Source organism: Pinus tabuliformis, chromosome J (genome assembly GCF_031772625.1).
Source record: "Pinus tabuliformis cultivar Carrire ecotype Pingquan chromosome J, CPIR1, whole genome shotgun sequence".
Lineage (NCBI taxonomy): Eukaryota > Viridiplantae > Streptophyta > Pinopsida > Pinales > Pinaceae > Pinus > Pinus tabuliformis.
The window spans coordinates 658,055,722-658,081,618 of record NC_142295.1 but is presented as its reverse complement, the minus strand read 5'-3'; the positions used below and the strand labels follow the sequence as shown (position 1 = coordinate 658,081,618).

The 25,897-nt window shown below is 40.3% G+C and overlaps 1 protein-coding gene across 2 annotated transcripts in view; it reads right to left on the bottom strand.

The window, feature by feature from the left end:
* The window catches only part of LOC149228617 (SNARE associated Golgi protein family), a 324,383-nt gene extending 301,192 nt beyond the window's left edge, over positions 1 to 23,191 (bottom strand). Inside the window, exon 1 of one of the 2 annotated variants that reach the window (XR_016247881.1) lies at positions 22,553 to 23,191. Coding sequence is in view for 1 of the 2 variants with exons in the window: in XM_089378291.1 (XP_089234417.1) it covers positions 22,553 to 23,108 (556 nt within the window). In the remaining variant the exon portion in view is untranslated. The remainder of the gene's footprint in view (positions 1 to 22,552) is intronic. The other variant, XM_089378291.1, reaches the window with a different exon arrangement.
* Between the last annotated feature and the right edge of the window lie 2,706 nt (positions 23,192 to 25,897).

Sequence of the window (25,897 nt, the reverse complement as noted above, 5' to 3'; positions counted from 1 at the left end):
TCTTAAGAAGCATGATCAAGAGAAAAAGGATCTCCTCCTCTTAAAGGATGCAGGAAGGCATAAAGTCACACTAAGATGAAATCAACATAATATGTCCTCATATGAAGTATGAGGTGGTTGACTACAGTTAAGAAACTCTGATTGTAATCTCATGGAATGGAATGAGTCTAAGTTGCAGGAAACGCAGGGGTAGGGTCCGTTTCCGTACGGAAACGAAACGGAAACGCGTTTCCGCGTACCGTACGCCCTGGAAACCCGTTTCCGGCCGTACGGGCACGTTTCCCGAAATGGAAACGTGCCCGTACGGCCGGAAACGCGTTTCCAGGCCGTACGGGCCCCGTTTCCTCCAAAAAATCACTTGTTTTTTAAATTTTTTTTTTTCTAATTAGTTTGTAAATTTTTTTAGGGTTTCTAAGCTGTTCTAGAAACCATTTCTAAAGTTATAAAAGAGCAGTGCCTCTCATTCTCTCATCACACTATTCAGCAAGGAGTTTCTCTTGGAGATTGGCAGTTGTTTCAGTAGCTGGTGTTTTGAGCAGTGAGCAAAGTAGATTTCAGCAGCGGGAGAAAGAGATTTCAGCAGCAAGAGAAGGAGATTTCAGCAGGAGATTTCTGTAGCAGCAGATTTGGCTCAGCTACAGCCATATTTCTCTTCTCTTTTCTGGCATTTCCGGGTAGTTTCAACCACAGAAAATTAATCCGGGTAAGCCACATTCATTTTGTTAGTTTTTTCTTACTATTTCTTCAATTTTTCTAGGGTTTATGCAACTAAATTGCTGAAAAACGTTTTTTATTTATAGATTTGTTTTTTAAATTTATTTTTGCAGCAGATTTGGCTCAGCTACAGCCATATTTCTCCTCTTTTCTGGCATTTTAGGGTAGATTCAGCCACAGAAAATTAATTTGGGTAAGCCACATTCATTTCTTAGTTTTTTTCTTACTATTTCTTTAATTTTTCTAGGGTTTATACAGCCAAAAATATGAAAAACGCTTTTATTATTTACACTGTTACAGATTTGTTTTTTTAATTTATTTTTGCAGCAATGGCTTCCAGCCAAAGTGCAGCTGCAACTTCAAACCCTAGGGCCAACCCAAGGGCTGAATATTATCCTCTTTGGAGGCATGTGACGAAGCTTCAAAAATGTGGAGGTGGTGGCTCATGGGAATGGCGATGCACTCTTTGCAATAATACGTACAAGGGCTCCTACCCAAGAGTGAAGGCGCATCTGTTGCATGGAGGAGGACAGGGGATTCTGGGTTGCACAAAAACATCAGATCCGTTGGTAAGGAGGGCATATCAAAGAGAGCAAGATGAGGCGGATGGTACTAAGAGAAGGCATGATGAGCATACTCAGGCTACATCTAACATTGAGCCAAGGATTGTAGCTGAAGCAAGAAAGAGGAGAGCTGGTCACACTCAAGAACATGAACAAGCAGCACCCAAACATACCAGAGGCTCAAGGCCATCCCCATCAGTTCAGGATAGCAGAATTGCTAGATTGGTGAATGTGCAAGCAAGAGAAGAAGCTGATTCCAGAGTGGCCAGGTGCATTTATGCATGTGGTATCCCATTCAATGTTGTTCGCTCTCCTTACTGGCAAGATATGATAAGGCCAGTTAACAAAGCTCCTCAAGGGTACAAGGGGCCCAACTATGAGAAAGTCAGAACCCAGCTTCTCAAAAATGAGAAGGAACTTGTGGAGGACGTTTTAGCTCCAATTCGTTCTTCCTGGAGTAGCTCTGGGGTTACCATAGTCTCAGATGGTTGGACAGATATGAGGCGCAGACCATTGATAAACATCATTGCCACTTCCCCCAAAGGAGCAATGTTTATCAAGGCAGAAGACTGCTCAGGAGAGGTGAAAGATGCACAGTTCATTGCTGATGTTATTATAAAAGCTATTGAACAAATAGGGCCTAACAGGGTGGTGCAAGTTATCACGGATAATGCACCAGTTTGCAAAGCTGCAGGTTTAATTATTGAGGGGAGGTATGACCACATCTTTTGGACACCATGCATTGTCCATAATCTGAATCTGATCTTAGAGGAGATCGACAACAAAGTTTCCTGGATAAAGGAAGTCACAGGGGAAGCAAGGGAGATTATCAAATTCATCACCAACCACCACCAGTCTCAGGCCATATTTCGAGAGTACTCCAAATTGGAGTTGTTAAAAGTTGCTGAGACAAGATATGCCTCAAACTTCGTGATGTTGCGCCGCCTTGTTGAGGTTAAGCATGCATTAGTTTCTATGGTGGTGAGTCAACTTTGGATTGAGTGGAGACAGCAGATTCAGAGCGGGGATCTATGGTGCGTAGATTGTGCCTTGATGAGGATTGGTGGAGCAAGGTAGATTTCTTGCTAAAGTTCACAACCCCTGCATTTGAGCTTCTCCGGAGTGCTGACACTGACCAACCTTTCTTGGGAGAGGTATATGATGGCATGGATTCCATGGTTGAGAAAACTATGGAAATCATTTCACAGGAGTCTCCACAACTTCTATTTGTTGATGATCATTTTGCTGGTTTGATCAAGAAAATCATTGTTGACAGGTGGAACAATTTCAATACACCATTGCACACTTTAGCACATGCTTTGAACCCCAAATTTTATGATGAGGAGCTTATTGCTAAAAGCAATGGGAAGAGGAAGGCACCCCATAAGGATAGAGAGGTGGCTACTGGGGTGAAAAAAGCACTAATGAGAATGTTTCCTTCTCATCTACATAGGGAGGTAAAGGAGGAATTTGCCAGTTTTGCTGCAGGAATAGATGATTATGCAGATATATCAGCTTTGGAGGAGAGAAGCACCATGAATCCAGTTAGGTGGTGGATTTGTCATGGAGCAAATGGTGTACATTTGCAAAGCCTTGCCATTCGTATTCTTTCACAAGTGGCAAGCTCTTCATCAGCAGAAAGGAATTGGAGCACTTATGGTTTTATTCATTCTGTGAAGCGCAATAGGTTGGGCTCACAGAAAGCAGAGGATCTTGTTTATGTGCACTCCAACCTTCGCCTTGCATCTCGTAGGGGTCCAGAATACAACAGTGGTCCTTCTAAAGAATGGGATGTGGATGCAGAAAATCCTGATTTGGATCTCTCTCTTGCTGCCCTGAATATTGAGGATTCTGGAAGTGGATTTGGTGCATCATCTTCTTCAGCACCACCATCCACTGTTGAGCATTCTGCTGCTTCTATTTTTGATGAGGATTGTTATGATGAGGATTAGTCTTTTGTGACTTGTCTCTATAGTTCTTGCAGCCTTATAGTCTTTATTGTACTTGCAGCCTCATATACTAATATAAATAAAGGCTGATTTTGGATTTTCCAGTTCCTATATTTTTATTTTCATTATGTGATGACTCATGAGTAAATGTGATCATTGTGATGTAAATTTAATCTTAATGTTAAAATGTTTAAGTAAATGTATCATTAATGCTTTATGATTGCACATATATATATTAATAATTTTTAAATGTTTTTAATATATATATATATATATATATTATTATATATTATTATATATATTCGCGTTTCCCCGTTTCCAAAATTTGGGGAGGTCGCGTTTCGTTTCGCTTCCGCGTTTCGTTTCGCTTCCCCGTTTCCCCGTTTCGTGCAACTTAGGAATGAGTGAGGAAGGAAGAGATCGTTATATATACAACCATGATGAAGGCAATCAACATCCAATACATCAAGAAGATTTGACTAGGAAATCTCCCAGAAGGATATGAAGACTTTGATGAAAGTCTGAAAAAGATGGAGACCCTTGACAATGGATATCTTTGGGAGATGTGTCAACATGAATGCAGGATGTTGATACCTACAGGAAGATGTCATGATGAAGAGCCATCTAGTAAGGTACGATTTGATTTAATGTTATGTTTTGATTTCTTGAATAATATCTGGATGAGTGCATGCAGGGCTACTGGACAAGAGTTGTAAGTACAAGTACAATTGGCATTCATGTGGTGGATGGAAATTCCTTAAAGAAGCATGATGGGAAAGAAGTAGCTATATGACGAAGGTTCCAAATATGTATCAAGAAGGCCACTTTCCATAAAGAAAGGAATGACATGACGAACCAAGAAGGAAAGTGATTGATGGTTGATGGCCTACAAGAAAGAAACTCAACTGAAATTTATGACATCAAGGAAAGAAGTTGATCAAGCAGCTAAAGGACCCACGAAGAAGAATTTGTTGATGAAAAGGAGAATCCCTTGTTAAGAGGGAGCTCTGACAAGTCCCTGATCAAGAGGGAGCTTGGATTGGGTCACCCCTGATTAAAAAGGAGTGACAATTGTGTTTTCTATTTCATGTGTCATGCACTAGACCAGGACTAATAGTCATAAGTCTTAGTAAAGGCCATGAAGAGAAATGTAGACACATGGTGGATGTATCCACCCTAATTTGAGAGGGCGAGATAGACCAATGTTGCACGAAGCGCCCCCCCCCCCCCCCCGGTTCCAAGCTCAGAAGCGCGTCCCGTGTGGAAGCGTCTAGGAAGCTTCTGCGGAAGCGCGCTTCCGAATTTCGCCTGATTTTGCCGCTTCCTGGAATTTTCCGAAGCGTGGCTCAGAAGCGCGCTTCCAGACCTCCAAAGTGTGCTTCATACGGCGCTTTGGGCGTACAAAGCATGGTGCTTCGGAGGGAGAAGCGCACGCTTCGGTACGATTCTAAAAAAGCGTTCAAAAAAAAAAAATCAACCTTTTTTTTTATTTTAGGTGAGTTTGCTTGTTGGGGGCGGGTCCACCTTGGGTTAGGGTGAGGAATGAAGGCAAAAAAAATAAAAAATATATATATAAATATAGCAGATGCTCCCTCATGGTAATGTTAAATTCTTAAAGTAAAAGTGACATTCTCCTTTATTTTTCATTTCATCCTTTTACTAATTTTTAACATTACCATGAAATGACTCGGGATGTTTGAGAGTGGTTCCAGCCTCATTGGACTTCATATGGAGAAAACAGAATTTCATATCCTACTCAAAATTCAACAGACTTAACAGTTTTCAAGAATTCAGGATCAATGGGATTGTGGCATTTCATTAGATTATATCAAGTATGAAGGTATGCGATTAGCATTTAATCAAGAGCACCAAGCCCTATATGTACCCTAGTGTTGGTGTTGTTAATTGTTGAACTCGTTTGTCATGCTACACGCCCTTAGCAAAAAATTACCTTTCATTCAAGTCAAAATCATCGATCAAGCATGTTAAGCTTTTTCTACCATAATTTAAGTCTTGAATTAGGTAGTTTGATCAAAATTGGGCAATGTTTACTAATATCCCTAGACAATCGAGGTAGAGGCAAAGGCTAGACAAGAGGAGAAGAATCTAGATTCTAGATGGTTGATGCATCTAAATGGTTGATGCTCGAACAATTAACCATTAATGTATAATGGATGTTATATCTATCTTGATTTATGCAAAAATATGCATGTTTTCATGTCTTCTACAACTAATTTGGTATTTGGGATGTTTGTTTTGAGTATAAATGCAAATATATATATATATATAGCAGACACTTCGCTTCCTAGATTTTTGGAAAATGACGCTTCCGCGTCCCCGCTTCGTGCAACATTGCGATAGACACAACATTCTTGTCTTCACCTGGGAAGAAAGAATGGGAGGATTGGGCAATCATCTGGCATTTGATACTCTTTGAGGATGTGTAGGGCACCCAAGATATGAGCAGGCAAGAGTACTAATATTCTTTGAGGGTTGGAAACCCAAGATAAGAATAGTCCTAGAAGGTCATACTCAGTGAACACTCGGGTGGGTATGTACCTTGAGAGACAATGACGAAGGTGTCTATAGTCATTGGTCTCGCCAACATTGTGCTCTGATCTGATGAGAGATAGAGTTGTCAGTCAAGGCCTTGTTGTGAAAACAATGTTGGTTACTATGATGCTATACAGATGGGTTACCAATCTAATTCTTCTTATGAGAAATTCTTCAGATTGAGAATAACCAAGTACCATTATAGATACCTCCCTTGTTAAGAGGGGGTGTTGAAGAAAGTGTAACTAGGTTCGGTATTTACAAATGTAATTTTGATCTTTGTACTTTTCAAGAAAAAGAAACGTCATTTTTGAATTATAAGAATGAGTTTCTTGCTCATTTCATAGGTCTAGGAAAGTCAAAAAGTCAAAGAGCTCTTCTTGAGCATATATGTAATGTATATAAGTCTACGTAGTGACTAGATTAGCCCTCCAAGACCAGCACAATCCTCATGAAGAAGACAGCAAGCAAAACAATAAGGAGTGTAGTCATGTCAGCATCAAAAAAAAAAAAAAAAAAATATATATATATATATATATATATATATATCATGTCAGCTCAATAAACAGTCACAATGTTTCACACTGTATTTCGGCTCATTTATGGAGACATGACAACTATAAATACCCCGCTAGGGTTACCACAGGAAACACAAAACTTCGCACAAGCCTATACAACTTTGGATACCTTTGAAAGCTCACTAATAATTACATGACAGAATCTCGAACACTCTGTAATTTCGGATAGGTGTAGGAAGCTCAGAATTTCGGATAGTCATAGTGGCTCGGGAACTCTCAAATGAGTGCAGAATTTCAGTATTGTGGGGGGAGAAGAATCTTTGTGTTTCTCAATGATATCTAGGCCTCCTCACAGCACTGTCTCAGCATGCTAAGACGCAGTCCCAGTATATGTGTGATGAACATCTCTCAATACACTCTCGACATACCTCTGTCTCAACAAACAGTCTTGGCATACTTGTGAAGAGGAGAGTCATGGAGAGACACTCTTTGTTTCAGCCTACTCTCTAGATACAATCACAGTCTCGACATAATCATGATGAAAAGGATTCCAATGATCTCACAATAATGCACTCTGTCTCATGAACACAGTTATGACCTCAGCATAGTTGCAGTCATGATATCAGTCATGATCCTAATGAAGACAAAGTCAAGACACTGATGAAGATCTCAGTGAAGGTACAATCTTTATGCAGCAGTAATGAAGATCTCTGCAATGCACTAGTAATGGACTCAGTGGTGCAGCAATGATGATGATCTCAACAGTGACAAAGAAGAGGATTGGTGTCTTGGTCTTGGAGTGGCTTCATAGTTCAAGGGTCATGGTCTTCGTATTCATCAATTTGAATCTCTATAAGAAGGATTTTGTGTGGGTTTTCCTCTCAAAGAGTGAGAGGTGTTGGCCCTAGCAGAATGCCAACTTCTTGTGTTCTTGTCTCTTTGTTTTGGTAGCTATTTGATGAACTAAAGAAGACACACTCTAACAATAATAAGTGAAGATTGGTATAAGAAGAAAAATTGAAAACACCTCACAAATAGTTATCGTGCTAAGAAGAATCACATTAATCCTACATGCCCTAGATTCTTCAACACTTAATACCCTATCGAAGGAACCATCGTCTCATGCAGTGGAGTTAGGAGACAACAACAATTATGCAGTCAAAGGCCCTAGATCTACATCATTAAAGCTAAGAAATGGAGCAAAGCTACACCTCAACAATATACTCTATGTTCCAGGTTTGAAAAAAGAATTTATTTTCAATTTCTTGTTTAGAAGATAAAGGAGATAGGGTTGCCTTTGTAGATGGTAAGGTTTTGGTTTGGGAAAAGGTTCAAGCATTGATAAGGCAAAAGTTATTGGAGTTCGTGAAGGAAGACTATACAGAGTTATAATACCATCTCCTCGAGCCCTAGTTCACATGGAGATCAATCCTATAGAATTATGGCATAGGAGTTATGGGCATATACACTACAAGATAATTCCCTCACTTATGGTAAATGGCATCCCCAATATCAAAGAAGATCGTGAAGGAGTATGTAAGGGATGTGCTATGGGAAAGAATACAAGGAAGCATTTTACAAGCAGTGACACAAGGTCTAAAGAAATATTAGACCTCGTTCATTCTGATGTGTGTGTCAATGTCTATCAAATCTCTTGGAGGCCATCTTTATGTGACCTTCATGAGGCCATCTTTATGTGACCTTCATGATCACTCTAGAAAGACATGGCTCTATCTTCTCAAGACAAAGGACGAAGTATTTGAAAAGTTCAAGGAATTTAGATCTGAAGTGAAGACCTTAACTGAAAGAAAGATAAAAACTTTGAGATCGGACAATGGAAGAGAATACACTTCAAAAGAATTGATTGCATCTTGTAAATAAGCAGGTAATAAGAGGGAGCTCATTGTTCCCGACAACCCCGAGCAAAATGGAATTGCAAAAAGAAAGAATAAAACCATTGAAGAATGCACGAGGAGGGAGCCTCCACCATTTTACCAAACGATAAGAATCTTGTTCCTTGTTTCCTTTGTTATGTTTGGTTTCCCTCTCATATCAAGATTTGTTGGTATTATATGCTAATAATCTTCTCTTTGTAGGAAAGATTGCAGAATACACATAGGTTATGGAGAAGACTTGAGAGGATAGACTTGAAGCTTGGAAGACATTATATAGCAAAGGAAGCCCTTCAAAATTAATGTCTTACAAGGTTTGTTAAGGAACAACTCAAGGTATGTCTCAAACTATAAACTTTCTTATAAAATTCTCTTCCTGTAAAAGATACGATCATTCTTCTTTTAAAATTTGCTTTACATTACTGACATCACGTTAAGTTATGGTATGTTCTATGCTTATAACAGTTTACTTCTTTTTCTTATTATATTCCACAAATTAGCAATCACATGTACATAAAGTAAAGTGCAGATAGAACATTAAACGATCGACAAAAAACAAGCCAAGACAAGAGACACAAGATGTGGCAGCGAGCCAGGGACAAACCCCACAATGTGTGGGGAAACCCTTTGATCAAATCTTCTTTTATCTTCAATAATTCAACAGAGAGAAATAGTACAATAAATCTGATTTATATCAGCAGTAGCAAACCCTAGATCAGCAACATCAGCGTTAGCAGCTTCATCATCAAAGCTAGGGCAGTCGATATCTCACAAACCGACCGTCAGATCGACTTGATTCCACCACCAAAAGTTGCAGCCTTCAAAGGAGGTTCAGATGAACCTACACTGCAGTTCAGAAGAGGAGGTTTGATGGTCCACGCTAGTCAAAATTTGGATCTGCAGTTGCAGCTTCAGTTTCAGTCGCTTCCTTCAAACTAGGGCAGTCGATATCTCACAAACCGACCGTCAAATCGACTTGATTCCACCACCAAAAGTTGCAGCCTTTAGAGGAGGTTCAGATGAACCTACAACGCAGTTCAAAAGAGGAGGTTTGATGGTCCACGCTGGTCAAACTTTGGATCTACAGTTGCAGCTTCAGTTTCAGCAGCTTCCTTCAAACTAGGGCAGTCGATATCTCGCAAACCGACCGTCGAATCGACTTGATTCCACCACCAAAAGTTGCAACCTTCAGAGGAGGTTCAGATGAACCTACAGCGCAGATCAGAAGAGGAGGTTTGATGGTCCACACTGGTCAAACTTTGGATCTGTAGTTGTAGCTTCAATTTCAGCAGCATCCTTCAAACTAGGGCAATCGATATCTTGCAAACCGTCCGTCAAATCAACTTGATTCCACCACCAAAAGTTGCAGCCTTCAGAGGAGGTTCAAATGAACCTACAGCACAGATTAGAAGAGGAGGTTTGATGGTCCACGCTGGTCAAACTTTGGATCTGCAGTTGCAGCTTCAGTTTCAGCAGCGTCCTTCCACGTGTGAGAGAGAGACTCTTTTCTGCGCAGTAGAGAAGACCCTCTTTTCTGTGCAGGAGAGAGAGAGAGAGATGTGATGAGATGAGTGAGTGCAAATGAGGAAAAGTCCTCCTGTATTTATACACAACATTGATGTTTGAATAGATGCGACTGTTGGGCTTCTGAGCCTACATGAGTTGTAGGTCGGCTTGATAATAATTCCATAATCAAAATAAATTCATATCTCCATAAATACTTATCGGAATCGGATGATCTTTAGATCAATCCTACACCTCTCAACGAGAGGAATCTAATAAAAATATTATTAGCCATGAATAAGATGACCCACATGAAGTTTGGCCCTAGTTGCCAATTTAACACTCCCTCTCAACTAGGGAGAACTTCATCTGCAATCTGTTTGTCGATCGCTATTATTCATCCATCAAATGCACTGCCCTGTACAGCCTGACCCTTGCCTTGCTCTGCTCTATTCTGCCTCTTCTGCTTTGTCCTGTTCTGCCCTATACTGATCTCTACTGCTCTGCTCTGTTCTGCTTTGTTTTGTTCTGCTCTGCTTTTGTTTTGTTCTGCTCTGCTTCTGTCCGAATTATGAAGAAGAAGAAATGATCAAGGAAGTATCATACTGACTTAAAGTCAACCTCAGAGTATGTACCACTGGTCCCAGACCAGTGTCAACCGACCTGAAGTCAGTGTCATAGTATGTACAGCTCCTACCACTGGTCCCAGACCAGTAACATCCTCCACTGACTCAAAGTTAGTCTCAGAGTGCGTACCACTAGTCCTAGACCAGTCTCAACTAACCCGAAGTCAGTGTCATAGAATGTACCACTCCTACCACTGGTCCCAGACCAGTATCATTGATCCAAATCAATGGAGGTCATCCTAGCGTAGGGAGTACGGTAGATACAACGATGCATCCATCGGTCCTACTATGGTCCCTAACTTCATTTCCCTACCCATTGATCAGATGAGAGGTACTTCCCATGAGTCCCAGACTGCATGGGTAGGATGCCTCGACAGGAGAACTAATCAATCCTGTCCTCACAAGAGAACACATCAATCCTGCTACAATCGCCATGGAGAACACATCAATCCAGGCCTCACAGGAGAACACATCAATCCTGCTACAATCGCCATGGAGAACACATCAATCCAAGCCTCATAAGAGAACTAATCATCCTGCTACACAGGAGAGCGAATCATCCTGTTCCACAAGAGAGCGAATCATCTTGTCCCACAAGAGAGCGAATCATCTTGTTCTAGTGCGCACCACCAGGGGAGGGTGAGTCCAGTGTTTTACAACCAGGCCGAGTCAACTCGGAAACGGCCGGGTCAAACCGAGCCATTAAAAAAATTTGCGACCAGGCCAGCAAACCGGCTCGGTTGACCGAGTCAACTATGACTCGGCCTAGTCATCCAATGACCAGGCCGAGTCATAGTTGACTCGGTCAACCAGGCAGAGTCCGTATTGACCAGGCCTAGTCAATGAAAACCGGCTGGGCAGGCATAAAAGACATAAAAAAAATCATTTTTTTGGTATTTTTCAAATGTTTAATGGAGTTTAAGGATTCCAAACTGTTTAATGCAGTTTAAGTCACATATGTTTTAATATGGAATCGAAATCTGCCATATATCTATTATCACTGTTGACTATTCAAGTGAGAAGGGAGCTGAGTTTTGTTGTATGTGTTTCCTCATTCCACAATTATTTCAGATCGTGTCCATTGTTGGAGTGACATGGTTATGCACTGATTTTCTGAGCTGAAGAGTGAAAGGGCTGATATCACTATCATTGTTGAAGATACCAGTGGTCAATCCCTTTGAAATAAGCCCAGGTTCTTCATATCTGTTTAATGTACAGATCTTATTACAGCTAGTAAATCTGATATCTAGATTCTATATATCAGTCTAGACTCTATATATAAGGTATCGTCCAAATTACAATTGAAATGTCAAACGATGCCCTGGATGAGGGCCTACTCTTGCACTCAACAGAATACCTAAGAGACTCAAAGTTACAAAACAAATTAATGCAAAAAGGACCTAAACAGTACTATGCTGCTGGTTATAAGGCCTAAAATCTGCAGTTAATATAACTTTTCCTCAAGCCCTACTACACATGTCCGAGCCCTAAACACTTTACTTGAGTCTTGACTCTTCAGTGCAAATGATTATCCACAGTCAAGCATAAGTCTTGTAGTTCATTGTTAGTGGATGTCGAGTTCTTTGGAGCAGGTCTGTAATAAAATTCTGGGTGTGCAATTGAAAAGGAATCCCAACCGAATCACAAGGGAAAAAGGAAGAGAACAGATCTTAAGGATAAAAATTTAAAATAACCCTAGACTCAAGGTAAAACAACACCAACGGATCAAAAATACAATAAAGTTCTGAAATTATACTCAAAGAATTACCCAAACAAATTCCATTGGAAATTTGGAACACACAAAGGAATACAAATTGAAACCCTTACCTTGACACCTAGAGCTACTGTATATTTTTTTCATTGTTCTGATGATGATGATCCAGACTCCAGAGATTGGTCGAGATGATCTTGGCTCCTCTGGCAGTAGCTACTAGCCAGTAGTAGTGTAGCTGCTAGCAGTGCTGCAGTAGTACTAGTATTGGAGTCTGGTCACCATCACAGTTTACTTTTGTTGTAGAGGCCATTTCTAGCCTCCTTGGTTATTTGTATTTTGTTTTGAGTCTTTGATCATGTATGACAGTTGACTATGTATTGCCATTGGGTACCATTTTGATATAATGGATTGGTTCATGAGCCTACTTTGATCATATGTTGTCTTCCATCTATATTATAATGTTGTGTGTTTGGACTTTGGAAACATGAATGAAAATCTTTAAAATTATGTTTAAAATATTTAAAATTATGTTTTTTTATAAAAAAATAAATATTTAATGTATTTTTTACAACGACCGAGTCATTGAAATCGACTAGGCCGAGTCATTACCGAGTCGGAGTCGGAGTCGGAGTCGATCCTCGGCCGAGTCGGAGTCCAAGTCGGAGTCGTAAAACACTGGGTGAGTCACCCTGTGATCGTATGTTGCTCCAGTAAGAACCGCAACCCCTCAGAGCTCCCAAAGCTCAATGTATGCAACATGCAGGACCCTTATACAAGGGTTTCTTGACGACTCCAAGTCGTTTGGGAAAATCACAAATTAGATCTTTCCTCGGAGCTTTGACAAGGTGTATCGACCTGTACATCATCTTAATGCGATGGAGCCTCCTTGCTCATCGACTTACCATATCCCAGATGATGTCTATCTGCTGGAGCAATCGACGAATACGGGATTCCTCAATAATTGAATCCCACCCCTAGTTGTTACCAAGAATCACAGTGGTATGTGTTCAAATAGCTCACTGAAGAGCTTCCCCAACCAGGCAGCTTCATACGAGATCATACTCGTAGATATGTATCTGGTCTCGACGGTGTTTATGGTAACCGACTTCTACTTCCTGCTCATCCATTATATCGAAGCAGAATCCAAAGAGAAACAACACTAAAAGTGCTCTAGTGATCCTCCACACTACCTGCCTAATCAACATTCGAATAATCATGCAGTTTCATATTTCCGGCAGTGTATCTCAATCCATGAGAGATTGTGTCTTGAAGACATCTCAGAAGATTCTTGGCACCAATCTAGTGAGGCTCAACCAAATATGAGCTCACAATGCTAACTGTAAAACATATGTTCGGACGGAGGTTCACCAAGAACATCAACGCAAATGAGTTTTTGAAACTCAGAGGCATTTCCCAAATCTGGTCCGACATCACTACCATATAACTTCTGAAAGTTAAGATCCTCGAGGTAGTCACAGGCTTGCAGTCCATCATACCAAATCTTTTCAGAATCTTCACCACATATTTTCCTTGAGATAGGAAAATTTCCCTTGGCTTCTGCCACACTTCAAGTCCTTGGTTCTTCATTTCAAATTCAGAAGCCAACTCCCTCTTACATTTGTGAATGAGAGGGTATGCACCTGTTAGAAAGAGGTCATCCACATACAACACCAGTATGAGAGGCTTGTCATCTTCAACCTTAAGGTAAAGGTTAGGATCGGCTTCACTCCTAGTGAATCCCAGCTTCATCAAGTAGCTATCGATCCTCTCATACCATGCTCAGGGTGCTTGCTTCAACCCATAGAGAGCCTTCTTCAACCTGCATACATGAAATTTTCAATCATAAATCTCAAATCCTTCAAGTTGCTCCACATAGACCTCTTCTTTGATCGAACCGTGCAAGAACGCGGTCTTGACATCCATCTGATGTAGGTTCCAACCTTGTGAAGCCACAAGGGCTATAATCAAGTGGATGGTCGTATATTTGGCAACAGGTGCAAATATCACATCATAGTCTATACCTTCCTTCTGGGAGAAAACACGAGCAACAAAACGAGCCTTATACTATTCCATACTTCCATCTACTGCAGCTTTATCTTGTAAAGCCATTTTGAAGTAACAATTGTCTTGTCCTGGGGTCTAGGAACTACTTCCCAGACATCATTCTCCATAATAGACTCATATTCTTTGGTCATAGCATCCTTCCATACTTGATGCTTGACGGCATCTGAGAATGACGAAGGCTCATTTTGTATGATCGTGCTCATGATGGTCAGGTATCCCTGATACCTGTTAGGTTTCTTACTTTCACGAAAGGTTCCTCGGGGTGCAGCATGTCCTTCAGCATCATCACGTATCCCCTAAGCCATGAAGGCCTCTTCCTAGAAGTGGAAGGCTCAGGTGGATAAATAGGATCCATTCCACAATCGTATGGTTCTTCCTTTCCGCCACACCATTATGCTGAAGAGTATGTGGTGTAGTAGTCTCCCTCTTAATGCCAGCCTCATATATGCCTAAGTGAACCAACTGTAATATATCTGAGGTCTTGCTTTGGCTTGAGGGAATGGTCCCCTTTTTAGCTTTCCTTCGGCACATCCTGGACATACACCTTCTTTCTCTACTCGGAATTCAGGCATCCCTGTCACCATTTGTCTTACACCGAGTAGAGCTTTATAATGAAGGGGGGCAAACCTCCGATGCCAAGTTCAGACTGAAGAGATGTGTCATAAGACATGAAACCTAGCGGACTTCCATCGACTTGATATATTGAATCAACACGAAACCCAAGAGTAAAGGCATCTTTAACATTATTTTTCCATATATGTACCTTGCCATCGCTGAAGGTTACCTTGTAGCCTTTGTCTTTCATTGCCAAGATGGACACCAGGTTCTTTTTGAGGTCAGGTGCATTTAATACATCCTGGAATTTCTAGCCTTCTTGAATGGTTGTCCTCTTCCTTGATTTCCAACATTCCTTTTACCTTTGCTATTGAATTTTCCATCCCTTCGATTACCATGAGAGGGATTTTGATCATCGTCCCGGTGTGATTCCTTTCTATCAGGGGACTCCCTTGCATAGTGACCTGCATTATCACAGATGTAACATCATCCTTTTCTTCCACCCTTAGGTCCAGCCTTTCCTTTTGATTTAGTCCCGGAATTATTTCTTTTCTTAGCATGAGAAGAAAAGGCAGCAGGAGGACCTTTAGGCATGGGCATTTCTTGCTCTTCTACCCTTGTTTCTTCTAGAATGCATCTAGCCATTAATTCCTTGAAAACAGGAATTACATGATTGTTCAGAAGAGTAGTCCTGAACACGTACCATTCGGATGGTAATCCTCCAAGAGTCGTGAGTGCCATTTCTCTGTCAGTAATAGTCTCCCTAATAGATAGGAGATCGTTCTTGATCTCGATGATTCTTAAGAAGTATGCTTGCATACTCTCATCTTTACCCTTCTTGATTTCCCTCAGCTTATTTCTAAGAAACAAAACTTGATTTGCATCATTAACTTTAAATAAACTCACCAGTCTATCATAGATTTCCTTGGAGGTGTTCAGGTCAAAGACGTAGGCCACCAAGTGCTTGTCGATAGAGTCTCGGATGATCTTCTTTGTTTTGACTTCTCTGTTTTTCCATTTGTTCCAGGCAGCAACGGATGCATTTGATGGAGGCTCAACAACACTGCCTTTTACATGGTCCAGCACTCCTTGATCTTCTAGGGTTAGATCGATAGACATCTTCCATCCGTGATAGTCAACTTTCTCACGGACCTTGTCTTCGGCAGGAAAGAGTGTTGAGGACCCCATAATTCTTTTAGGGTAGCCTTGCCAATCTTCTCTTCGATGATTGCTCTTGCTTTTGCTTAGGCTTTGTCTTCACCTCAGCTTTGATACCATGTTAAGTTATGGCATGTTCTATGCTTATAACAGTTTACTTCTTTTTCTTATTATATTCCACAAATTAGCAATCATATGTACATAAAGTAAAGTGCAGATAGAACATTAAACGATTGACAGAAAACAAGTCAAGACAAGAGACACAAGATGTGGCGGCTAGCCAAGGACAAACCCCACAATGTGTTGGGAAACCCTTTGATCAAATCTTATTTTATCTTCAATAATTCAGCAGAGATAAATAGTACAATAAATCTAATTTATATCAGCAGTAGCAAACCCTAGATCAGCAGCATCAGCATTAGCGGCTTCATTATCAAAACTAGGGCAGTCGATATCTCACAAACCGACCGTCGGATCGACTTGATTCCACCACCAAAAGTTGCAGCCTTTAGAGGAGGTTCAGATGAACCTACATCGTAGTTCAGAAGAGGAGGTTTGATGGTCCACGCTGGTCAAACTTTGGATCTGCAGTTGCAGCTTCAATTTCAGCAGCTTCCTTCAAACTAGGGCAGTCAATATCTCGCAAACCGACCATCGGATCAACTTGATTCCACCACCAAAAGTTGCAGCCTTCAGAGGAGGTTCAGATGAACCTACAGCGCAGTTTAGAAGAGGAGGTTTGATGGTCCACGCTGGTCAAACTTTGGATCTGCAATTGCAGCTTCAGTTTCAGTAGCTTCCTTTAAACTAGGGCAATCGATATCTCGCAAACCGACCGTCGGATCGACTTGATTCCACCACCAAAAGCTGCAGCCTTCAGAGGAGGTTCAGATGAACCTACAGCGCAGATCAGAAGAGGAGGTTTGATTGTCCACGCTGGTCAAACTTTGGATCTGCAGTTGCAGCTTCAGTTTCAGCAGCTTCCTTCAAACTAGGGCAGTCGATATCTTGCAAACCGTCCGTCGGATCGACTTGATTCCACCACCAAAAGTTGCAGCCTTCAGAGGAGATTCAGATAAACCTATAGCACAGATCAGAAGAGGAGGTTTGATGGTCCACGCTGGTCAAACTTTGGATCTGCAGTTGCAGCTTCAGTTTCAGCAGCTGCCTTCCACATGTGTAAGAGAGAGACTCTTTTCTGCGCAGTAGAGAAGACCCTCTTTTCTGTGCAGGAGAGAGAGAGATGTGATGAGATGAGTGAGTGCAAATGAGGAAAAGTCCTCCTATATTTATACACAATGTCGATGTTTGAATAGATGCGACTGTTGGGCTTCTGAGCCTACATGAGTTGTAGGTTGGCTTGATAATAATTTCATAATCAAAATAAATTCATATCTCCATAAATACTTATCGGAATCGGATGATCTTTAGATCAATCCTACACCTCTCGAGGAGAGGAATCTAATAAAAATATTATTAGCCATGAATAAGATGACCCACATGAATTTTGGCCCTAGTTGCCAATTTAACACATCATTATGTCTAGGGTTTTGAATCATAAAGATTCTTGTTAGGGTGATTAATCATTAGATTGAATCTACCCTCATTATATTATCATCTGATCATTCTTATGGAACCCTAAAAGGTTCTTTGTAAAACCCTAACCTAAGGGTATGTCAATATTGATTATGAAACCCTAGTCTACTTAGGGTTGTTAATGAAATCTAGAAAACCTATTCATTTTTATGTTTAGGGGTTTGGTATTGTTATGATAGAAACCCTAGTCCTTTAGGGTTTGTTGTTAATGTCTAAGTTATGTATTGAAACCCTAGATCTTTAAGGTTTGGTAAATTAGGGTTTATAAGCAAGACCCTCGTATTAGCTAAAATGAGGTCCTAGGAATGAAACCCTAGGTGTATATCCATCTATATGATTGAAACCCTAGTCTTAATGAAATTGCTAACTTCAATGTATTGATGTTTGTCTTGGGTTCACCTAGTAGATATTGATGTGAAATGATTCCTAGATATGTATATGTGGGTATGATGTCCTAATTGTTAATGTTCATAGTTTGGAAAACTTAAGGTCTATAAAGCTCTAGTAGAAATTGATATTCTAGGGTATGAGATTGTTTTCAATATGATTTAGTCTAAGGTTTGTAACAAACCCTAGTAAAAGTCTATCATGTAAAAGCATATTGTTGAAACCTTAGATAGTACTATGATTGGATTGTTATTGAATCACTGATATCTAAGGCTTTGTGTCTCGAAGATGGAATCTAGGGTTTACGTTAAGTCGTGGTAGAATTTGCAATATATCTCTCAAAGTAATATTGAGGCCCTAGATATAATGAGACTGATATCTTGGTTGATTTGCTCGAAGTCTTGATGATGAAGTCTAGGGTTTATGACAAAACCCTAGCAAGAAGTTGATGTCTAGCATGTAAAAAGATGTATCTCATGAACCTAACTAGGTTTAGTTGTTTAATGTCCAAAGTCTAATGTTTCCATTATAATATTGACATGATTTTGATCAAGCTGACTTCATGCTTCTGTATATTTGTTTTTTGTTGTACTTGCTATTAAAGTTTTGCAGGTACATAATCTTAAAGATAATAAAGATGTTCGTATAAGCATGATGAAGGAAGCATATGAATGATGATGATCAAGGAATGAAGCCATGAAAAAGAAGGAATTGGTTGATCTCCCTAAGTTAAGAGGGAGTCTGGATAGAAGAAAGAGTACATCTCCCCAGTTGAGAGGGAGGGCATATTATGATAGTCATGATAGATACCTTGAAGAAGAAATTGGAGAATGAATTGGTGTTGTTGAAGAAATGAAAGAAGAAGAAAGCTTCCGACAAATTGAATATGGATAACTTGATGATATTAGCAGCATCCAAATAATTGAGGACCCCGAAGGTTTGTGCTTCCTTGTATATTTGAAAGTTTATTATTGGTTTGGGTTTATGTTTGTACAGGTCAAATCTCTCCCCAAGAAGATTGAACAATCTGGAAGCATGCTTGGACAAATGGATATCTCTAGTTTGATAGGGAGAGTTGAAACATCTAATGGCGGATGCTTGGGAGGACATTTGGTCGGCCTTTGTGTTGATGTCTAGATCCCGAAGAGGGAGGGTGGCATTGGCCTTGGAGCTCTGACCTTGGATACGCACCTAGATCCCTGGGTTGATGGTTAGTAAGTAAGCCCAATGGTACCTAGACTGGCTAAAAGCTTGAGTCCATCTTAGTCCCACTTGGATAGATTACCCTAGTCAGGAATCTAGTCCGCAGCACTAAGTGTGCTAGAACTCTTCGTAGTTCAAGATCATTTTGAAATCTTCCATGTACTTGTATATATATGTAATTATGAATACCTCCCTAGTTAAGAGGGAGTGTTGAAGAATGTAACTAGCTTCGGTCTTCATAATTGTACTTGTTAAAAGAAAATTTATTATTAAAGAAAATGACTTATTAAAGCATGGGTTTCATGCTTGGGTCAATGTTTTCTAGGTCAAAGTCCCCATTGAGGACTTCTAGGTTTTGTCTTGAGTCATTAGAGTCATTTTCATTATTATTAGACCCTTCTTGGGCTTTTGTATCATGTAAAAATAATTATTTTTGAGTCAAAAAGGTAATTTGTCACCTCCACACCAAGTCGGCCTAGATTAGGGCAATTCGACCTCACAAGAAGCCTATATATTGAGCAACTCGACTTCATTTGGAGAGCATCATCAACAAGTTCGATCTCTAAGAAGCAATGGTTGGAAAAGAGTGCGAAGTTGCTAGAGAAGGAGAGAAGTTGGGAAGAAGAAAATAGAGTTTTTGGGCTACCTTTCTCTCACACGTGCGAAGATATTACGCCAAAGTTGGGGCCGAAATTTTGTTTATGTTGCAGGGTCGAAGTTTTGAAGCTGGGGGGCCGAAAATCTGTTGTTGGGGCTAAAATTCTGATCTGACTCTGCACCTTGAAGCATTGACACTTGAAAAGCTAAGAAAAGGACATCTACAAGGAGGAAGGGTTGACGCGATTGGAGGAGGTCGTTCTCTAGGTCTAGAAGTCTGGAAGTGTCTCATCTTGATTTGAATCTACTGAAGGAAGAGTCCTTGACTGGGTTTTCCCCTTATAGGGGTTTTTCCTTGGCTATGCACCTACATCTTGTGTCTCTTGTTCTTGTGATCTTCATACACATATAATTTGTAATTTCTTGATGAAAGATAAACTAAATAAGAAGCAAAAGAAGCCAACATAATTCACAAGTAATTATCGAGAAAGGGTAATCAAACCCTAAATCCTACTAGCATTGATTTCTCAACACTCTTAACTATGGAGCCATGCATGCCCATGCAAGCTTATATGATGCGTGCATCTGATCCACAGACTTATGTAGAAGCAACTTGGCATCCTGAATGGGAAGCAACTATGGATGAAGAATACAACTATCTCATTGAAAGCCAAACTCGGGACCTGGTTCCGCTACCTTCCAATCATAAACTTGTCAGGTGCAAGTGGGTTTACCAGACCAAGAAAGCAGCAAATGGCCAAGTTAGTCGATATAAGGCACGGTTGGTGGAAAAAGGTTTTCAGCAAGTACATGGTGTTGACTATGATGAGACTTTTGCTCCAGTGGCAAAAATGGATTCCATTCGGCTAGCTCTCTCCATTGCAGCAGCAAGAGGATGGGAGGTGCATCATATGGATGTGAAGAATGCCTTTCTTCATGGTGATCTTGAGGAGGAAATCTACATGGAGCAGCCGCAGGGATACGTGCAAAATTCATCTCTGGTATGCAAACTAAAGAAGTCTCTCTATGGCCTCAAGCAGACACCTAGAGCATGGTATGCAAAGATGGATTCCCATTTGTTATCTCAAAATTTTCCACTCTGCAAATCTGGTTCCAATGTTTATTTGTTGAAGAAAATTGACTCCTTGTTGATCATAGTACTCTACGTAGATGATCTTTTGATAACAGGTACTTTAGCTTCTACCATTGCTGAGATTAAAACTACATTGCACAAGCGGTTTTCTATGACAAACATGGGCTTGCTAATTTTTTTCCTTGGACTAGAGATCAATCGGAGTGGTTTTGGGATTACCATTTCTCAACCAACGTATGCTAGAGATCTTTTGGCATAATTTCACATTAGTGACTATAAGCCAGCAGCTACACCTTTCTTATCAAGGATAAAGCTTGAGAATATCAAAGACACACCATTGGTTGATTGCACATTATATTGTTAGCTTGTGGGGAGTCTTCATTATCTCACTCATTCTCCTCCTGATCTCTCATATTCCAAACGAGCAGTTTGCAGATACATGCAGGAGCCAAATGAGTTACACTAGAAAGTTGCAAAGCGCATCCTTCGATATGTCCAAGGGACAATCACCTATGGGATTCATTATGCAACAAATTGTTCTTTGGATCTCATTGGATTCACAGATTCAGATTGGGTTGGCGACAACCTTGATCGCAAGTCCACCTCTAGTTATGTACTTAGTTTGGGATCCAGCCCAATTTGTTGGTCAAGCAAGAAGCAAGTTGCCATTGCTTTATCATGAAGAGAGGTCGAGTACAGGATCAGTCATTGCCACTATTCAAGCCATTTGGCTACAACATTTCCTTTCTAAGCTTGGTATCAGTGTCCATCGTTCGACTGTCATATGGTGTGATAATCAAAGTACACTAAAGTTTTGCAGAGATCCAGTGCAGTGACAGCGGACCAAACATATCGAGATCCACATGCACTTCATTAGAGAACTAATTCATGATGGGATCATCAATCTGTAGTACTATCCCAGTTTTGAGCAGATTGCTGACATCTTCACCAAGACATTCACTGAGCAAAAGTTTCAATTTCTGCGAGATCGTCTCGGAGTGAAGGACATGACTCCTTAACAGTTGTATTTTCTCTACTTTTTGCATTATATTTTGAGGGGGGTTTTCTTCCCACTAGGTTTTCCCTCTTTCCTCTTTTCATGCATTGTACATGGATACTTAAAATGGTCTTGTCGTCGAGATTCATTCATTTTGCATCACACTCAACTAAGTTATGCTTAAGAGGGGGTGTTGGTATACATGCACTTAGTTAGCCTTAATTAGCTTCAGTTAAACTCTAGTTCTTACATGTGATGCGCACTTAGTAAATGTTAGTTAAATCTAGTGCTTACATGTGGTGTGCACTTGGCTTTAGTTAGTTAACTCTAGTGCATACATGTGATGCATTTAGTTAACTCTAGTGTTTGTATGTGGTGCATGTGCACATTAACATAACATAAAGCACACTTAGCTTTAGTTAGCTTTAATTAGCCTTAGTTATTGCATGTACAACTCAGCTTAACTTAGTTGCTTTATGTATTGATCCTCAAATCAATATTGTGTAATCAAATTCATTCTCTATTCCCAATTTTTTTTCAATTCTTGCAAGTTTGTGCAATTATTCTTCAGCTAGATAAAGCTAGATCTTTATCTGTGCTCTAATAATTTTACACAGATGAATGCTCGCTAAGTTGCTTTATACATTCCTTCAATCCGAGGTGCTTTAGACATTCCTTCAATCCGCAAAACTCCATTATGCACAGCACATAAGTGCATTTATTTTATTCTGTTAATTTGCACGAAAAATTTTCTGTAAAGACCCTACATACTATGCATAAAACAATCAATACGAATAGATTTGTAAAAGAAGCTTTTAAAAACCAGGAACATGTACTGCCGAATATACGAAGAAGCCAACACATACATACCTTCAAGGATAACTGAGAATTGGATCAAGAAAGCGTTAATTTGATCCTTATAAACATAGCCTACGCCGCCAAAACCGCCGACCACTCCAACAAGAAGAAGAGCCGCTAAGATAGTGCCCTTCAAGGCGGTATCTCCTCCAATTCCACCGCCTTCTTCACCATCAGCGGATTCGTCGACTGTAGCGATCCCGTCATTCTCGTCCGCGTCAACCTTCTGGCCATCGTGTGCGCCTACTGCAGCCGAGTCCGAGTCCGAATCCGAGGCTTCGTCGCTGGCTGCTGCTCCTCCTACATGGAGTTTATCGGTTTCGGTCTTGGGAGGGACGCTACCAACCTTGCTTAATGATGTTTGTTTCTGAGTTTCCCTCAGGGAGGATAATGGTATGAACACGTTAAACCCCGGGCGACGAGATCGCAGATTCGAATCGTGGGTAGGGATTCTTCTCGGGTAGAAGGATTTGGTGGGGAGAGCGCAGTGTGGAGGAAGAGCAAGAGTAGCAATTATGGTCTGTCGGGAGAAAAGAGTGTTGGGAGCACTCGGCTTCAGAGCGCACATTTTGTTGGGCGCCTCCGGAATTTGTTGGACGACATTGAAAGAATTGGACAAGCAGCATAGCAGGGGAGGAAAAAAGCAGCAATGGCCATCTTATCGTTCAGGGGGCCTAGTCACGCCACGTGGAATCATTTTTGAGGTCTTATGGACATGCCTTAGCGACGCTGCGTATGACGAATTTGAGGTTGTATATATGGCTTATGGTCGCCACGTCGAATCATTTTTTAATACAATTAGTAATTTGAAGGCAATAACCTAGTAGTTAAACTTTGATGGTCCATGTGTTCAATTTGGCTTTTGTTTGAAGCACATATTATTTTACCAAAGTATTAATTTTTTTATTATTTTATGTTGTGGAAGGTGAGAATATTATAATAAAGTGGTATATAGTAATTTAGTTTATCCAATATCCTCAATCTTTGTTTCCCATTTGATTTACTAATCTTGAGGAAGGTTTAAAGTATCTTGGATTTCATTTAAAGCCAAATAATTATAATAATAATAATATCTATTTTTAAGGTCACAGCCAAGCCAGACACCAAATTGGTGTATGAGACCCCTTGTTTGTGGGACAAGGGACCCACCTCCGTGCAACGATTTGACTGCTAAGTCTACGAAGGCATACATACTCTACCCCCCTCTGGTTTTGAACCTGTGACCTCTTAGGAGGAAACACATGCTCTTAACCATTAGGCCCACTCAAGAGGTGATTGGTTATGGTAGTTGGCTAAGATAGAAAAGATAGAAAAGTGAATGAAGAACTGGAATTTTTGGTGGCTCTCTCGGGCAGGTAGGTTGTTTTTTATAATAAATGTGATAGAGGCCACTCTGGTTTTCTGGATGTCTTTGTCATGGATCCCTAAGGGGATTCTCAACCTCGTCAGAAAGAGTTGTTGCCTATTTTTATGGTTGGGAGCTAAAGATGGTAAGGTTTTTTCATAGGTAAAATGGGACATAATTGTGCTTCCCAAAAAGTGGGGAGGTTGGGGCCTTAAAAATATGGTTTTTTCTCCAAAGCTTTGGCGGCTAAAGTGGGTTCGAGGTTGATCTCTTCCTCCAGCCTATGGACTGAAGTGGTGGTAAAAAAGTATATAAGTCCCAGCTCTTTGGAGGATTGGATCAGAAGCCCTATCAAAAGCAGATCTAATATATCTATTGTATGGAAAGTAGTGCTAGAGTCATTCAAATTCATTGAGGAAGGGCTTGCTTGGAAGGTTGGGTTAGGGGTTCGAGTGAGGATTGGGCAAGATCAGTGGATAGGAGGGGGCAATAGATTTCATCTCCCTCGGGATTTGATCAACTTTTTGGCAACTTAGGGTAAGAAGACTTTAAATCAAATAACATATAGTAGGCTCTAGATATTCTCATAGAATGGCATCAGTTATGGCAGGAATATATCAGATCATTAAAGGCAACTCACGTCAGAATTCGGGATAAGGAGGACGAGCTCAAATGGATTTTCTCTACTAGTGGGGATTATATGGCTAAGGTAGGTTACATGTACATCAATGTTGATAATGAGCCTGGGGAGATCAAATGGTGGTGGGGGCTATGTGGAAGCTTAATTACCCAATAAAATCGTGTCTTTTCTTTTGGTGTCTTTTGGAAAATAAGATCCCTACAAGAGAAAATCTTTGAAAGAGAAAGTTTGTGGGGCCCAACTGGCCCGTTGTGTAAGGCAATTAAAGACTTATTTGAACATCTCTTTCTTTCATGCCCTGTGTCTTGTGTTGTGTGCATCTCTACTCAAAATGTTTTATCAGTGTATCATCAATGGCAAGGGGAATCCTTCTCAGTGGCTTGGTCAGATTGGTGGAATGTGGCAAATCCCCCGAAGTTGAGGAATCTTCCTCCCATAATATGTTGGGGGATATGGCTAGGGAGAAACAATGTAGTTTTTAATGATAAGGCTTTTAGCATTGATCATATTATTGCACAGTGCTTAGCCATCTATGATCTTATTCCTACAGAAGTGCCTAAATCAAGGAGTCGATCTATAGTTGAAGTACAGGATGATAAATCATTTCCATGTGCATATTTTGATGGATCTTCACGCGAAGGTATCTGTGGAGGAGGAGTTATTTTCCACCTATTTGAAAATCATGTATTCCAACACAAGTTTGATCTCGATTACGACTCTAATAATTATGCAGAGCTCTACATTCTGAATCTTCTTCTTGTTTTTGTTATTGAGAAAGGGTGCTAGCAATTGCAGTTTTTGGAGACTCTAGTGTGGTAATAAATTGGTTTAACGAGCAATTAAATTGTCATGTGCACACATTGTGGCCTATGTTAGAAGAAATTTTATTGTTGAAAAGGAATTTTGATGTCATTTCATGTCACCACATTTACAAAGAGCGGAACACACTTTCTGATGCACTTTCCAAGGAAGCAGCGCAACAGGCTAGGGGCATTTGGCACATTTCGGAGCAAATAGTTGACACTCACTATGCATATTATCATCAACATTTCATAGAAGGCACTCAGGATGGGACGTCACAACCATGATTTACTCTTCAGTCTTTTTGCTACAGAGATCACATTTTTGTTTTTTGTCTTCAGCTATAGTTAGATAGGGATGTTATATTTCTTATTATCATTGATGTAGTTATCTCAGAACTGTTTAAAACAATTTTTTGATAGTAGACCATATATTTAGATAGGGTTATGCTCATTATGATAAGTAGGACAGTCAAATTATCAGTTTCAAATGTTATTTGACTCGATTCTACAGCGTGTGATTTTCATTCATAATGGAAATTATGATTTTTCCTCAGGGAAAAAGGAAATTT